Source organism: Panthera onca, chromosome B3 (genome assembly GCF_046562875.1).
Source record: "Panthera onca isolate mPanOnc1 chromosome B3, mPanOnc1 haplotype 2, whole genome shotgun sequence".
NCBI lineage: Eukaryota > Metazoa > Chordata > Mammalia > Carnivora > Felidae > Panthera > Panthera onca.
The window spans coordinates 67907958-67921201 of NC_138344.1; the positions used below are offsets into that span (position 1 = coordinate 67907958).

The 13244-nt window shown below is 42.5% G+C and overlaps 1 protein-coding gene across 2 annotated transcripts in view; it reads left to right on the forward strand.

Annotated features, from left to right (window-relative positions):
• The first annotated feature begins 607 nt into the window (after window positions 1-607).
• Window positions 608-13244, forward strand: part of SCG5 (secretogranin V) — a 64845-nt gene continuing 52208 nt past the window's right edge. For both annotated transcript variants that reach the window (XM_060619018.3, XM_060619019.3), the window contains exon 1: window positions 608-833. In XM_060619018.3, coding sequence (XP_060475001.3) covers window positions 608-833 — 226 coding nt within the window. The remainder of the gene's footprint in view (window positions 834-13244) is intronic.

A 13244-nucleotide genomic window follows, 5' to 3' on the forward strand; every position in this document is an offset into this window, starting at 1 on the left:
CTCTTCTCCCCTAGCAGACTGCAGGGCAGGCCTGAGTTGTGTGTATTTTCGTCCCCCTCGGGTCTCAAATGTATTAGATGTTTGCTGAGCTGAGCTCTTCCCTTCCACCGCTCCTAACCTTTCTGTGCTTCTTTACCATTTGTATCTTCCTAACTCCTTTCTCAGAGCCTCTTTTTCCCCCGAGACTGGGAAGACTCAAGATGTCACTCTCCCTCTCCCTGTCTCAAAATCGAAGCAAGTTCTTGTTGTTGGTTGGTTGGTTTTACTAAGAGAGGAGAGAGTGTTGGGGTTGGGGGTAATGAAGGCTTTCAGGAAACTGCAAGAAGAATAAAAAAAAGAGTGAGAATGGCCATTCCTGTCTAGTCTTCCCAAGGATGCGCGTGCAGAGGGAACTGGCTATCTTGGATTGTTTTGTTTCTTCAGTACTGTTTCAGAGCAGATGCTCTGCCTAGACTGGACACTTAAGGCCAAAGCAACCCCCTAAGTATTTTTCATTGCAGCCCCAATTGGGTGGTTCTTGAATCACTTACTTGCATCATTGATCATCACAGATGCCGACTGTGGCCATTTGATACATGTTGGTCTTTTTTTTGCAGGTTAACTAACAATGGTTTCTGGGATGGTTTCTACCATGCTATCTGGCCTATTATTTTGGCTGACACTTGGATGGACTCCCACATCTGCTTATAGCCCAAGGACCCCTGACCGGGTCTCAGAAACGGATATCCAGAGGCTGCTCCATGGTGTTATGGAGCAGTTGGGCATTGCCAGGCCACGGGTAGAGTATCCAGCTCACCAGGCCATGAATCTTGTGGGCCCACAGAGCATCGAAGGTATTTACTGTATTCTGCCATTTTGAAGTTTCCAGTAGCATTTAAAATAATTAATACATGCTGAAGAACCTTTACTTCCTCCCTCTGTTTTCCATTTCTTCTTTTTTATTTAAAAAAAATTTTTTAAGTTTATTTATTTTGAGAGAGAGAGAGAGAGCGAGCACAGGCAGGGGAAGACAGAGAGAAGGAGAGACAGAATTCCAAGCAGGCTCCTCACCACCAGCGCAGAGCCTGACGCGGGGCTTGAACTCACACACTGAGATCGTGACCTGAGCCAAAGTCGGACACTCAACCGACTGAGCTACCCAGGTACCCCCAGGTGCCTCCGTTTTCTATTTCTTCTTATTCTATACATTATATACATACATACATCCACATCAGAATATAAGTTTCAAGAGAACAGGGACCTTTTCTGTCTAAGTGCACAGCTGTAGCCTTAGCACTTAGCACAAAGTCTGGTACGTTAACATTTGACTGAATAAGGGAGCATCTGGCATTATTCCTAAAGAAAGATTAGAACCCAGATCCCATATCTGTCTTCTCCCATACTGATCTTTAGGAAATTGTGTCCCCACCTGGCTGCCTCTTTGAGTCATTGCCAACCAGTGTTTGTAAAAGATCCTTAAAATGCAGGACCTGTAGGATCTGACTTGATTCTTAGGGATGATGTCATATAAACCCAAAGAGAGCTGAAAGAGGTGCTAACATTGAGTTTATGTCAAACATTTTTTTGGAAAAAAAAATTTTTAAGTTTATTTATTTTGAGGGAGAGAGAGAGAGCACGCTGTCAGTGCAGAGCCTGTCTTGGGATTCGATCTCATTAACTGTGAGATCATGACCAGAGTGGAGATCAAGAGTCGGACGCTTAACTGATTGAGCCACCCAGGTGCCCTGAGATATTGTGAATTATAACAAATGTTAATTAGATTGTTTTAGTGTGGCAAGACCGCTTCCCCCTAGAATGTTTTTTTCAATTTTTGGCAATACTGTAATACTTTTATTAAAAAACAGTACTTTGTTATTTAATGCTTTATTTATAAAGAGAATCTGAATCTAGTTCTTAGGAGTTGGTGACAGGCAGGTGCCTCTATGTTCATGCCTTGCTTTGTATTCTGATTCTGAATGTTGTCTTTCTCCTGTGAGGTGTAGTCATAAAGCAGTAGCATGGCTAATTTAACTGCAAGGGAGCACTCCAAATATTTGCCCATGTGCGTGGGTTCCTAAGGAAAAATGTGAACTCTGAGTTTTGTCAGAATACACAACCAGTAAATGCTATTCTCTATGGCTTGATTATGCATAATTTTGACTAAGTCTGTGATTTCCTAAAAATGCTTTCTGTCCTGGAAAACTGTAAGTGCCATGGATATGGTTGACTTCATGGTTGATAGAGAAATGATTCCTGGGGCGCCTGGGTGGCGCAGTCGGTTGAGGGTCATGATCTCATGGTTCGTCAGTTCGAGCCCCGCATTGGGCTCTGGGCTGACAGCTCAGAGCCTGGAGCCTGCTTCAGATTTTGTGTCTCTCTCTTTCTCTGCCCTTCCCTTGCTCACACTCTGTCTCTCTCTCAAAAATAAATAAACATTAAAGAAAAATTTAAAAAAAAGAAATGGTTCTCATTTCTGTCTTGTTACCCATAGTTGTCAGCCCCTAAGTAAAACTAACTCTGTGGGATTGTTGTCTGTTTAGGTTGGCATTGGATTTCAGGAACGGATTAACCAATAATTTGAATTAGCAAGCATGCAAACTAAGCATAGGGCTTGGATCAGAGCAAATCAGGGCTTCTTGCCACTCCTTTTGGGATCAATCTAAACCCTTCCCACCTGCCACCTGTCGTTTCTAGCCCACCTATCCATTTCAGACCAGCTTTCTTGAGACCGTAAATATCTGCCCTTCTAGTGCAGGAAGTGCTTGATTAGTCACCCAGCTGTTGTCATGGAGAAAGCTCTCCAAGTTTCCATTAATACCTGAGGCCTGATCATTTGTGTGGAAGAGAAACAGCAGCTCCCTGGCAATCAAAAGCTTCTGTTTATCCAGAGCCTCATCTTCTTCACTCAGTATGCAGTTATTTAGCACCCACTCCAAGGCAGCCACTGTGCAGGGCGGGGGCAGCTGTGCCCTAAAAGATGCTCAGGCTAGGGCTGGGAGAGGGAGAGAGGTTACTACAGTGCACCATGGCAACTTTTTTGGTAGATGTACAGACAAGCTGCTGTCATGGAAGCAAAGAATAGGAGTAATTTATTCTGCTTGGGAGTAGATAGGGGTGGCTATAAGAAAATGCTCCTGGGGGCACCTGGGTGGCTCAGTCGGTTAAGCGAAAGACGGGCTCAGGTCACGATCTCGTGGTTTGTGGGTTCGAGCCCTGTGTTGGACTCTGTGCTGACAGCTCAGAGCCTGGAGCCTGTCTTCGGATTCTGTCTCCCTCTCTCTTTGCCCCTCCTCTGCTTGCTCTCTTTCTGTGTCTCTCAAAAATAAATAAAAAACACTAAAAAAAAGAAAAAAAGAAAATGCTTCTTTAAAGAAGCAACATTTGATTTGGGTTTTGAAGTCTTTTAGGAGTTCATCAGGGAACACTGAGTGAAAAGGCATGGAAGTTTGAGAGAGCATGGATTAGGACAATTTAGAATGAAAAATTCTGTTTCCGTTATTACCCGTGATGTGAGGTCATGGTCATGTTAGGTCACCTCTAACAGTGTCTGTGTTAGGGATGAATTTGGCTTGCATTTGAGTTTTTTATTACTCTATAACAAATTACCTCAAATTTAGCACCTTGCCATAATGCTCATACATTATCTCATAATTTCTTTTGGGCAGGAATCTAGCATGGGTTTGCTGGGCCCCTCTGCTCAGTCTCATCAAGGTGTTTGTTGGCTGGAGCTTGGGGTCCTCTTTCAAACTCATTAAGGTTGTCAGCAGAGTTCAGTTTCTTGCTGCTGTAGGACTGAGGTCCTTTCTTGCTGGCTGTCAGCCAAGGTCCCTCTCAGCTCTTAGAGGCCACCCCAGGTTTTAAGCCACATAGCCCTAGCACAATATGGCAGCTTGCTTCTTCAAAGCCAGAGGGAGAATATCCCTTTAGTCTCCTAATTATAGTGTAATTATGGGAGTGGCCATCCCATCCCCTTTGTCATTTAACAAGGGAGTGATATCTCATTATATTCACAGGTCTCACCCACACTCAAAGCAGAGGATTATGCCTGGTGAGGACTCCAGGGTGGCAATCTTGGGGGTCATTTTAGCATTCTGCCTATTACAGCTTGGATGAGAGCTAATAGAAAATAGTCCAAAGGCTTTGGGGGAAAAAAGAAACAAAATAAGAAGCCTGGCCTTTTCCCAGTCTTAAACCTTAGCACTTAATTTGTTGGGTGGTCTAATCCTTGTTTATGTGAGTATAGCATCATTTCAACTCATCCATTTATTTGAATCGTCTCTGCTCATTTACTCATGCTAATTCCCAGGCTTCTGACAGATATGTGTAGTATCTTGTATATCCCTTCCAACGTTTATTGTAGGATTCTATTATGAAGGACTAAGTTAGAAAAGTATTTTGTTTTGTTTTTTATAGAAAGGATAGACGTAATATATGTATGCTGGTATGAATTTTAACATATGTTTAATGTAGGCTATTTGCAGAGACATCTGAATTTCAATGCCAGCTCCATCATTTAGTAGTGATATGACAGTGAGCAGATTACTTCTCTAAGCTTCCATTTAGCTTGGGGGTAGGATTTGAATTTACTCGCCTGCAAACAGGTAATATTCCAGTTCAGAAAAAAGTGTTAGCACACATAATTGCACTACTATGAAATCACTTCTCAATGAATCATCATCATCACTTTAGATGACAATTACTGGACTCTCAGTCCCTTGCAAGAAGAGATATTTATTGTCTAATGAATGGCACATCAAAGATGACGTTCTCTTATTTTGTCTACTCTGATTAATTAATCATATGATCCTCAGATTAATCTCATTACTGAAGATATATATTAGTCCTCAAAGAGTAGGGTTATAAACTAGCCTTTTTCTATGGGATACAGGATATAGGATCATTATGAATTACCATTGGGTCACTGTGGTCAAATATTCCATTAAAAAACTTTCCCTCCTTTGATCTCATATCCCTTGTAGTTATTGTACTTTTTTTTTTTTTTTTTGACTGCCTTTCCCAGCAGCTGTTCACCACATATCGATCGCACTTCCCCACTTACCGATTTCTTCTAGTCCATGGTAGTCCACTGTTCCTGCCACTTATTTACCAGGTCAACAAGTATTTCTTGAATGCCAGGCACTGTTGTAGGTACCAGGGAAAGAAACATGAACCTCAAAGATTGGTAGGACAGGAGAGATATAGTCCCTGAATAAAGAAATAAGTAAAATACATAATAAGTCAAATGGCTCTAAGTGCTATAAAAATATAAAGCAGAGGAGGGGGATGGAGGAAGAAATAACTTAAATAGGGGGAGGGGATTACTCCCTGGGAAGATAAGCAAAACTCTTGAGAGTTGGAGAGTGAACTGTGTGATATGTGGGGGAAGATGTTCCAGGGAAAGAGCTGCACATGCAAAAGCTAGATGGGAGCAAGGAGGCTAGTGTGGCTGGAGCCCAAGACTCAGGAGGACAGTAGGAATGAGGCTTGACGATGGCAGCAAGGGGAGGTGGGAGGCGTGGTGCGTGGAGACAGATCACTTCACGGGGTCTCTGGCTTTTCCTCTAAGTATGTATCCTTGAAAAGGATCGCTCCAGCTGCTGTACGAAAATAGTTCTGCAGGAAGGGAGGACTGGAATAGGGGAGATTAGTTGACAGCCTGCTGTAATCACCTGGAGCAGAGAAGTGTTAGCATGATAGGTAGGGAGGTGGTGAGACATGGTCAGATTGGGGGTATATTTTGAAGTCAGAGCCAACAGGATTTGCTGCTGGGTTGGACGCAGGAACTGAAAGAAAGAGGACTCACGGGTGACACCAAGATTTTGGCCTGAGGAACTGGAAAGAACGGTTTTCTCCAGGAGGAGCAAACCGAGCTTCTCCAGAAGAGTTCAAGTTCAGTTTTGCATGTGTTCATTTTGAGAAGCCTTGGATGGTTCTCGTCAAGGCCAACCACCCTTGCCAAATTTACCTACATTCTGCCTTCGTCTTATTCACCTTTGGCAGCATTTGGCACGTTTGACCTTAACCTTTTTATTTTCTTGGTTTTTGTGCCAAGATGGCACGCTTTTGGCTTTCCTCCTTCCCCTTTCCCATTAACCATTTTCTTCTGGGGTTCCTTGGCAGTTTTCTCCTGCTGCTCTAATGCCACCTTTAATTATTAAGTTCTCCGGGGCTCAGTGCTGGGTCCACTTCTTTTATTCTTCTCAATTCTCTGCCTACATGATTGCATTTGTTCTCTTGACTCCAAAAGCTATTTCTTTGCTGGTGACGCATTTGTATTTTCAGCCCGAACTTGTTTCTTGTATATGTATAGGCTTATGTGAACTGCTAAATTACCACATGTCAATCCTGATTTCTCTACCACCAGCTTCCTCGGCGTGTTTATGTCAGTCTTTTCTGTCTAAATGAATAGTGCTACCACTTAGCCATACATGCAGGCCAAAACCTGGAGTAATCTTCAGTATTCTCCTTTACATGTCATACCCAAATTATAAGCAATTTATTCATCTCTGTTTCTAAAATACATCTGTAATTTGTCTGTCCTCTCTTTTCTCTGGCTCTACTCCCAACAAGCTGCTTCAGGATACCATTGTGTCTGGCATGGATTTATGAAATTGTCTGTTAGTAACTGCGTTCCTTCTACTTTTCGTTTCTTTCAAATTGTTCCCCACAGGAAAGGCAGAGTTAAACTTTAAGAATAAAAGTTTAGGGATGCCTGGGTGGCTCAGTCGGTTGAGTGTCTGACTTCAGCTCAGGTTATGATCTCATGGTTTGTGGATTCGAGCCCCGTGTCAGGCTCTGTGCTTTGGATTCTGTGTCTGCCTCTCTCTCTGCCCCTCCCCTGCTCGCGCTCTGTGTGTGTGTGTCTCTCTCTCTCTCAAAAATAAACATTAAAAACATTTTTAAATAAAATTTAAATCCCATCACTATCACTTTTCATGGTTAGAATCCAATCAGTGGTTTCCCATTGCACCTTGATTAAAACTAACACTTCTACAGGCACCTGGGTGGCTCAGTTGGTTAAGCATCTAACTCTTGATCTTGGTTCAGGTCGTGATCTCATTGCTTGTGGGTTTGAGCTCCACACTGGGCTCCACACTGAGTGTGGAACCTGCTGGGGGATTCTCTCCCTCTCTCTCTCTATCAGCCCCTCCCTTGCTTGTGCTCTCTCTCTCTCTCCAAAAATAGAAACAAAAATAGAATAACACTTCTAGCCATGCCCTGCAAGGACCTACACCTCCTGCACACCCTCCTTCCCAACGTTGCTCTGCCCCCCGTCCCTTCAATCCCTTGATCACACCAGTGCATTTCCCACCTCCAGCTTCCCACTCCTTGTTCTTCCCACTCTGCCTGGTGTACCTTCCTCTTCCATCTCATTTTCAAAGTCGCCTACTCAGAGAGGGCTGCCCTGACCGCTCTGTCTGTGTAGCTAACATTCTCCGTCAGTGTTCTTTTGTTTTTTCAAACCTCCATAGCATCTTTTGTAATTTGTAATTAAATGTTTGTTTCCTTGTGTATTATCTGTCTCCCCACTGCAACGTAAGCTCCATGAGACTGTTTTATTTACTACTTTATACCAGGACACATAGCAGGCATATAGTAAATATTTGAAGAATGACTATATAATATCAGGCGAAAATAAATATATCTAGTGGCAACAGGTAAGTTTGATATACTGTTTGACATCTGGATCTATTGAGACTTTTCTCCTTTCAGTTCAAGGAGGATATTTCATTTATATTCTGTGTTTTTAGAAAATCTGCCTAGAAGTTTTTGCCCAGAGCTTGGTGATACATGCTCAGCAAAAAGTCGGGTTTACTTTGTGACTGATAAGCACAGTACAGGTACAAGGTCGGGTGTCCTTTCTACTCCTGTCTGTTGAGAAACTGGAAGGACCTTTTGCAGTTCCAGAACTGAACCAGCAGGGGGCCAGCTAGACTCGCAGTGTATCCGAGGAATCCTGAAACTTGGTTACCAGCTTCCTGGTTAAATTGCCAGTTGTTAAGTGGTCACTAGGGAGGAAGCATTTGCCAAAAACATCTGAGAGCATTGGGGGGTTTTATTTCTCCAGAGGCACCTTAAACATGACTTGGTAAGGAGCATCTTTCAAAGTGTACATTCTTAGCCCAGAGCAAAATGAAAACACAGAGTAAAGATAAGGACCAACTTGTTTTATAGAGGACAGAATGTTCACTTTGATGGCCACTAGAACCGAGGCTGAGTCTTGGCCATACTGTTCACAAGCTGTATGTGACCTTGGCAACCTTCCTGAGTCTTAGTTTTCTCATCTATAAAGTAAGGCTTTGAGCCCATTTGCTCACCTGCAGTGAGTGGATGCTGTTAGTAACTGCATTGCAACCTGCCTCCTCTCATTTGGATTATTAGCAACACACTTTCATTCTTTAATGGCTTTCCCCTGATATTATTCTTGATTACTCATCTGGTTAGAAAAACCCCATTGTATTTCAGCAGCGGCCATCTTCCCCCAAGCCCAAAGTTGTTTACTGGTCCCTGTGACATACCTGAATGGCTCCTGTTGTCATATTGTCCCCAGAAACAAGAGAAGCCACCAGCCAGCAAGGTGATTCAGAGAGCCATTTGCCATGGGGTAGAGACTCTTGGAAGTCAGGAGCTGCTTTACCAGCTGACAGTAATGTTGGCCTTGGATGAATTCAGTCAGAAAATGTGCTTTAGTTTTTAGAATATTAATAGCCTCTGGTAAAAGTGGGTCTCCTCAGTGCCTCCTGTTTATTTTCCCCCACAATTCTAGGCCACCAAATACCTAGCTTTGTGATAACACCAGATAACAAACCACTGGATATAAATGTATAAACACTGGCATTTAATGGTTTCAAATAATTTTAAAGTTTATTTATTTGCTTAGAGAGAACAAACATGCATGTGCATGCACAGTGGGGTGGGGCAGAGAGAGAGAGAGAGCTTCCCAAGTAGAGCACTCCTGATGCAGGGCTCAATCCCACGAACCGTGAGATCATAACCTGAGCCAAAATCAAGAGTGGGACACTCAACCGACTGAGCCACCCAGGCACTCCTCAAATAATTTTAAAGCTATATTACCAAACATAAAAATACCAAAATTCTTTTTTACAACACTGACTTTTGGACCTCAATATTTCCATTTCAAAACAAAGAGAACCAAGATTGTTTTCCTAATAAATATCAAGAGGAGAAAGAGTCCTTTGTCAGGTAAAGCCTATTTGAAGGGGCACATCCTAAGGAGCATTATTAGCCAGACTTTGGACTCTGTAAATAACTGCAGTGCCTCCATTTTGCCATAGGGAGGCAGCAGTTGCTTCCCATTTGAAGGTTGGATGGGAGAGAGACTTAAACACTGAACGGCAGAGGGGCCTCACTTATTTCTGGCTAGCCTCTCTGCAGTTGGAGGAAAGGATGGGGCTGACTCTTGACCCATGAATCCTGACTAAAATCTTTCTAGGCTGGCCCCATCCTGGGGAAGCCAGTGAGAGCAACGGGTTGGATCTTTGAGAAGGCCAGGGCCTCTAGTTTGGCCCATGTCCTTTGGGGTTCCATTCAGCCCACCCTGAACTCAAATCCTTAAAAAAAGTCCCTGGATGAGTTCCAGTTTTCCATCTTGGTCAATTGCATGGATAATGATAAGAAATTCAAAAGGAGTAGTAGGAGGTTTGGAGTTTTTTGGGGGGAGGTGGAGGCAGGATAGGGAGATGAAAATAATGACTTATTTTTCTGTTGTGTTTAAGTTGCCCTGAAACATCCAGGTGCAGGTGTCCAGGAGGCACTTAGATGTATATGACACAGGAGAGATGCTGGGGTGAGGGAAGAGATTTCAGAGTGCTCCCTATGGTATTGGCGGCTGATGCTGTAGGAACAGGTGAGGGTACCCTGGGTGAGTGTCAAGGAGGAAGAGCAGAACACCTAAGAAAAAGGCCTGTAAGACTCAGTCTATGAGGGCCAGGTAGAAGAGTCTACAAGGAAAACAGAGAAAGATTGGCCACAAGGCATCAGAATGATGACGTGTATAGAAAACAAGGAAATAAAGTGTTTCAGGAACTGGCAGCAATTGCCATGGTAAAAAATCTGCAGAGAAGTCATATGAAATAAGGGCCATCAGGTATAAAGCGTTCACTGGGTAGAGCAACACCAGAGTCACTGGGGCACTTGGGCAGAAACCACGGGGCAGGACACAGGGAAGGCACCATGTAAAACCCTCTTCCCAGGAGGCCAGGTAAGGGGGAGAAGACTGAGTAAGCCTTATGGAAGGCATGGGGGATGGATGCCAGAGAGCTGAAGAAGGTTTTTGTTTAGGTTCTTGGTTTTGGATGGGAGAGATCTGAACTTGTTGAAGTACGAATTGGCTAGAACCAGTGGAGAGGTAGCCTTGAAGATGTGGGATGAACAGCAGATAACGTGAGTGGTGGAAGTTCCTGAGGGTGTGGGAGGGGATGAGAACTGGAGCACAGGTGGCCTGGGTCTGGTCCTTCCTCCGTGGGCAGAAAGGGAAGAGGCAGAGGGGCATCGGGGTGCAGTGAAGTTTGGAGGTTTAGGCCTCAGTATTTGTTGTAGACACGCTACCATTTCGAGCCACCTGCTCAGAATTAAAATAAGAACACAAGAAGGAAGTGTAGTCAGCCTCCCAAATCTCTGTTTGTCATCTTATGTATCTCATACCCCTTGCCTGTATGTTTTTTGGTATTTTAAAGTATCAGATATCTTTAACTTTTTGTGAACTCGAAAAACTCATTTTGGGGCCCCTGGGTGGCTCAGTCCGTTTAGTGTCCGACTCTTGATTTTAGCCCAGGTCATGGTCTCATGGTTTATAAGTTCGAGCCTCAGGTCAGGCTCTGCTCTGACTATGTGGAGCCTGCTTGGGAGTCTTTTTCTCCCTGTCTCTGCCCTTCTGCTGTCATGCACACACGCATGCATTCTCTCTCTCAAAATAAATAAACTTAAAAAAAAGAAAGAAAGAACCTCAGTTTTCCTATTGTGTTTCCCCTTTACTGTCACAAGACTGCCACACACAAAACACTTCTGACCCCAGATGTGGGGGGGGGGGGGGATTTCCCACACCAGGCAATTCTGTGACACTAGTTGGGTGTCCTATAATTTAACTCAATTCTGACATGACCTCCCTGGAGAGAGTGGCAGCTCCCCCAGCTTAAGGGCTCAGTCCCACAAGACTCCCCCACTCCAGATGCCAGCTTCAAGTCCAGACAGTCACCTGTGCTTCTGACTTACTGGCTATAATTCTGAGGTTCCTGCCACCCACTCCTCAGGTTAGATTGATTTGCTAGAGCAGCTCATGGAACTCAGGGAAACACTTAACATTTACTGGTTTGTTAAATGATATTATAGAGGAGATAGATGAATGGCCAGATGAAGAGGTGCATAGGGCAAAGTCCGGGAGGGTCCCTAGTGAAGGAGCTTCTGTCTCCATGGAGTTGGGGTACACACCCTCCCAGTGTGGATGTGTTCACCAACCTGGAAGTTCCCTGAACCGTGTACTTTTGGGATTTTATGGAGGCTTCACTCTATAGGCATGATCAATCATTAAGTCTGTTTTCAGCCCTCACCCCTCTCAAGAGACTAGGGGGCGGGGCGGAAAATCTTAAGCTTCTAATCATGGCTTCATCTTTCTGGTGACCAGTCCTCATCGGGGAGCCACCCAGGTGCCCACCCAGAGTCACTTTATTAGAACAAAATACACTCCGGTCATCCAGGAAATTACAAAGGGTTCCAGAGCCCTGTGTCAGAAACCAGAGTCAAAGACCAAATACTAGAATTCCTAGTACTCTTATCACTTAGGAATTTACAAGGATTTCAGGAGCACTCTGCCAGGAACTAGGACAAAGTCCAAGATATATTTTCTGTTATCTTGCATGGATATATCATCTAACTACTAGTTATTTATTAATTCTGTTACAGCATTTTTGTATTTATGTTATGAAACCCATATATAACTTGTAAAATATAATTCAAGATGAAAAAGACTGTCATCTTTGTCTCCTTTCTTTTTTGATTAATATAATGAATGTTTTCAGTGAGGCATTAACCAAGATGACAACTAGAAATAATCTTAATGGGATGTTGGGGAATGTTGTGTGTGCATTTTATATGACTTTGCAACAGTGCAATACAAAAAATTAGTATGATCTCGCTGCATACACAACACGGGAAGTGATGTGAATCCCCCCAAAGTAATGGTTTGTCGAGTGTCACAATTTCAAAGTAGTAGGCTTAGTAATTGCAAACAGTGCTTGTTGCATTTTAGCAGATAAGCAGAAATAGGCATCATCCTTGGTCAGGATTGTTGTTGAATTATGTGAATTTTGAGTCATGTTGGCATCTTCGGCTCACCCCTTAAGTAAAATGTGACCATCTTATAATGGCAGAGGGGGTCGTGGAAAAATCAGCACAGTTACTGAGATTCAGTTTACTGTGTAACAACTGCTAATTTCTGCACCACGTGTCTTCAGGACAATTGCTATGAAATGCTCACTTCCACACAGGTTGGAACCTGCATGAGTCTGAGCCTCCACATATTTTCATGGAATTCAGGAGAAGTCAGAGTATTGGTCAGGGTTTTCCAGAGAATCAGAACAAATGGTCTGTGTATGCATATGTGTGTGTATTTATAAATAAATTATAAAATATGTTTATATTTATATAATATATAATCATAATTATAAGATTTAAATAATTATCAATAATCATTAACCATTAATAATTATTATCGTATTAATAATAACCATTAATAATTATTTAATAATCATAATGATTAAGTAATTATCAAATAATTAAATTATTAATAATTTATTATTATATTATACTATTATATACAATATATGATATATAATTATATATAACATAAAACATTATAATTACAATTATAATCATTAATAATGATTGCTGTGAGTGGGGTGTTGAAGTCTCCTACTATTATGGTATTACTATCAATGAGTTTCTTTATGTTTGTGATTAATTGATTTATATATTTGGGTGCTTTCACATTTGGCGCATAAATGTTTATAATTGTTAGGTCTACTTGGTGGATAGACCCCTTGATTATGATATAATGCCCTTCTTCATCTCTTGATACAGTCTTTATTTTAAAGTCTAGATTATCTGATATAAGTATGGCTACTCCGGCTTTCTTTTGTTGACCATTAGCATGATAGATGATTCTCCATCCCCTTATTTTCAATCTGAAGGTGACTTTAGGTCTAAAGTGGGTGTCTTGTAAATAGCATATAGATGGATCTTGTTTTCTT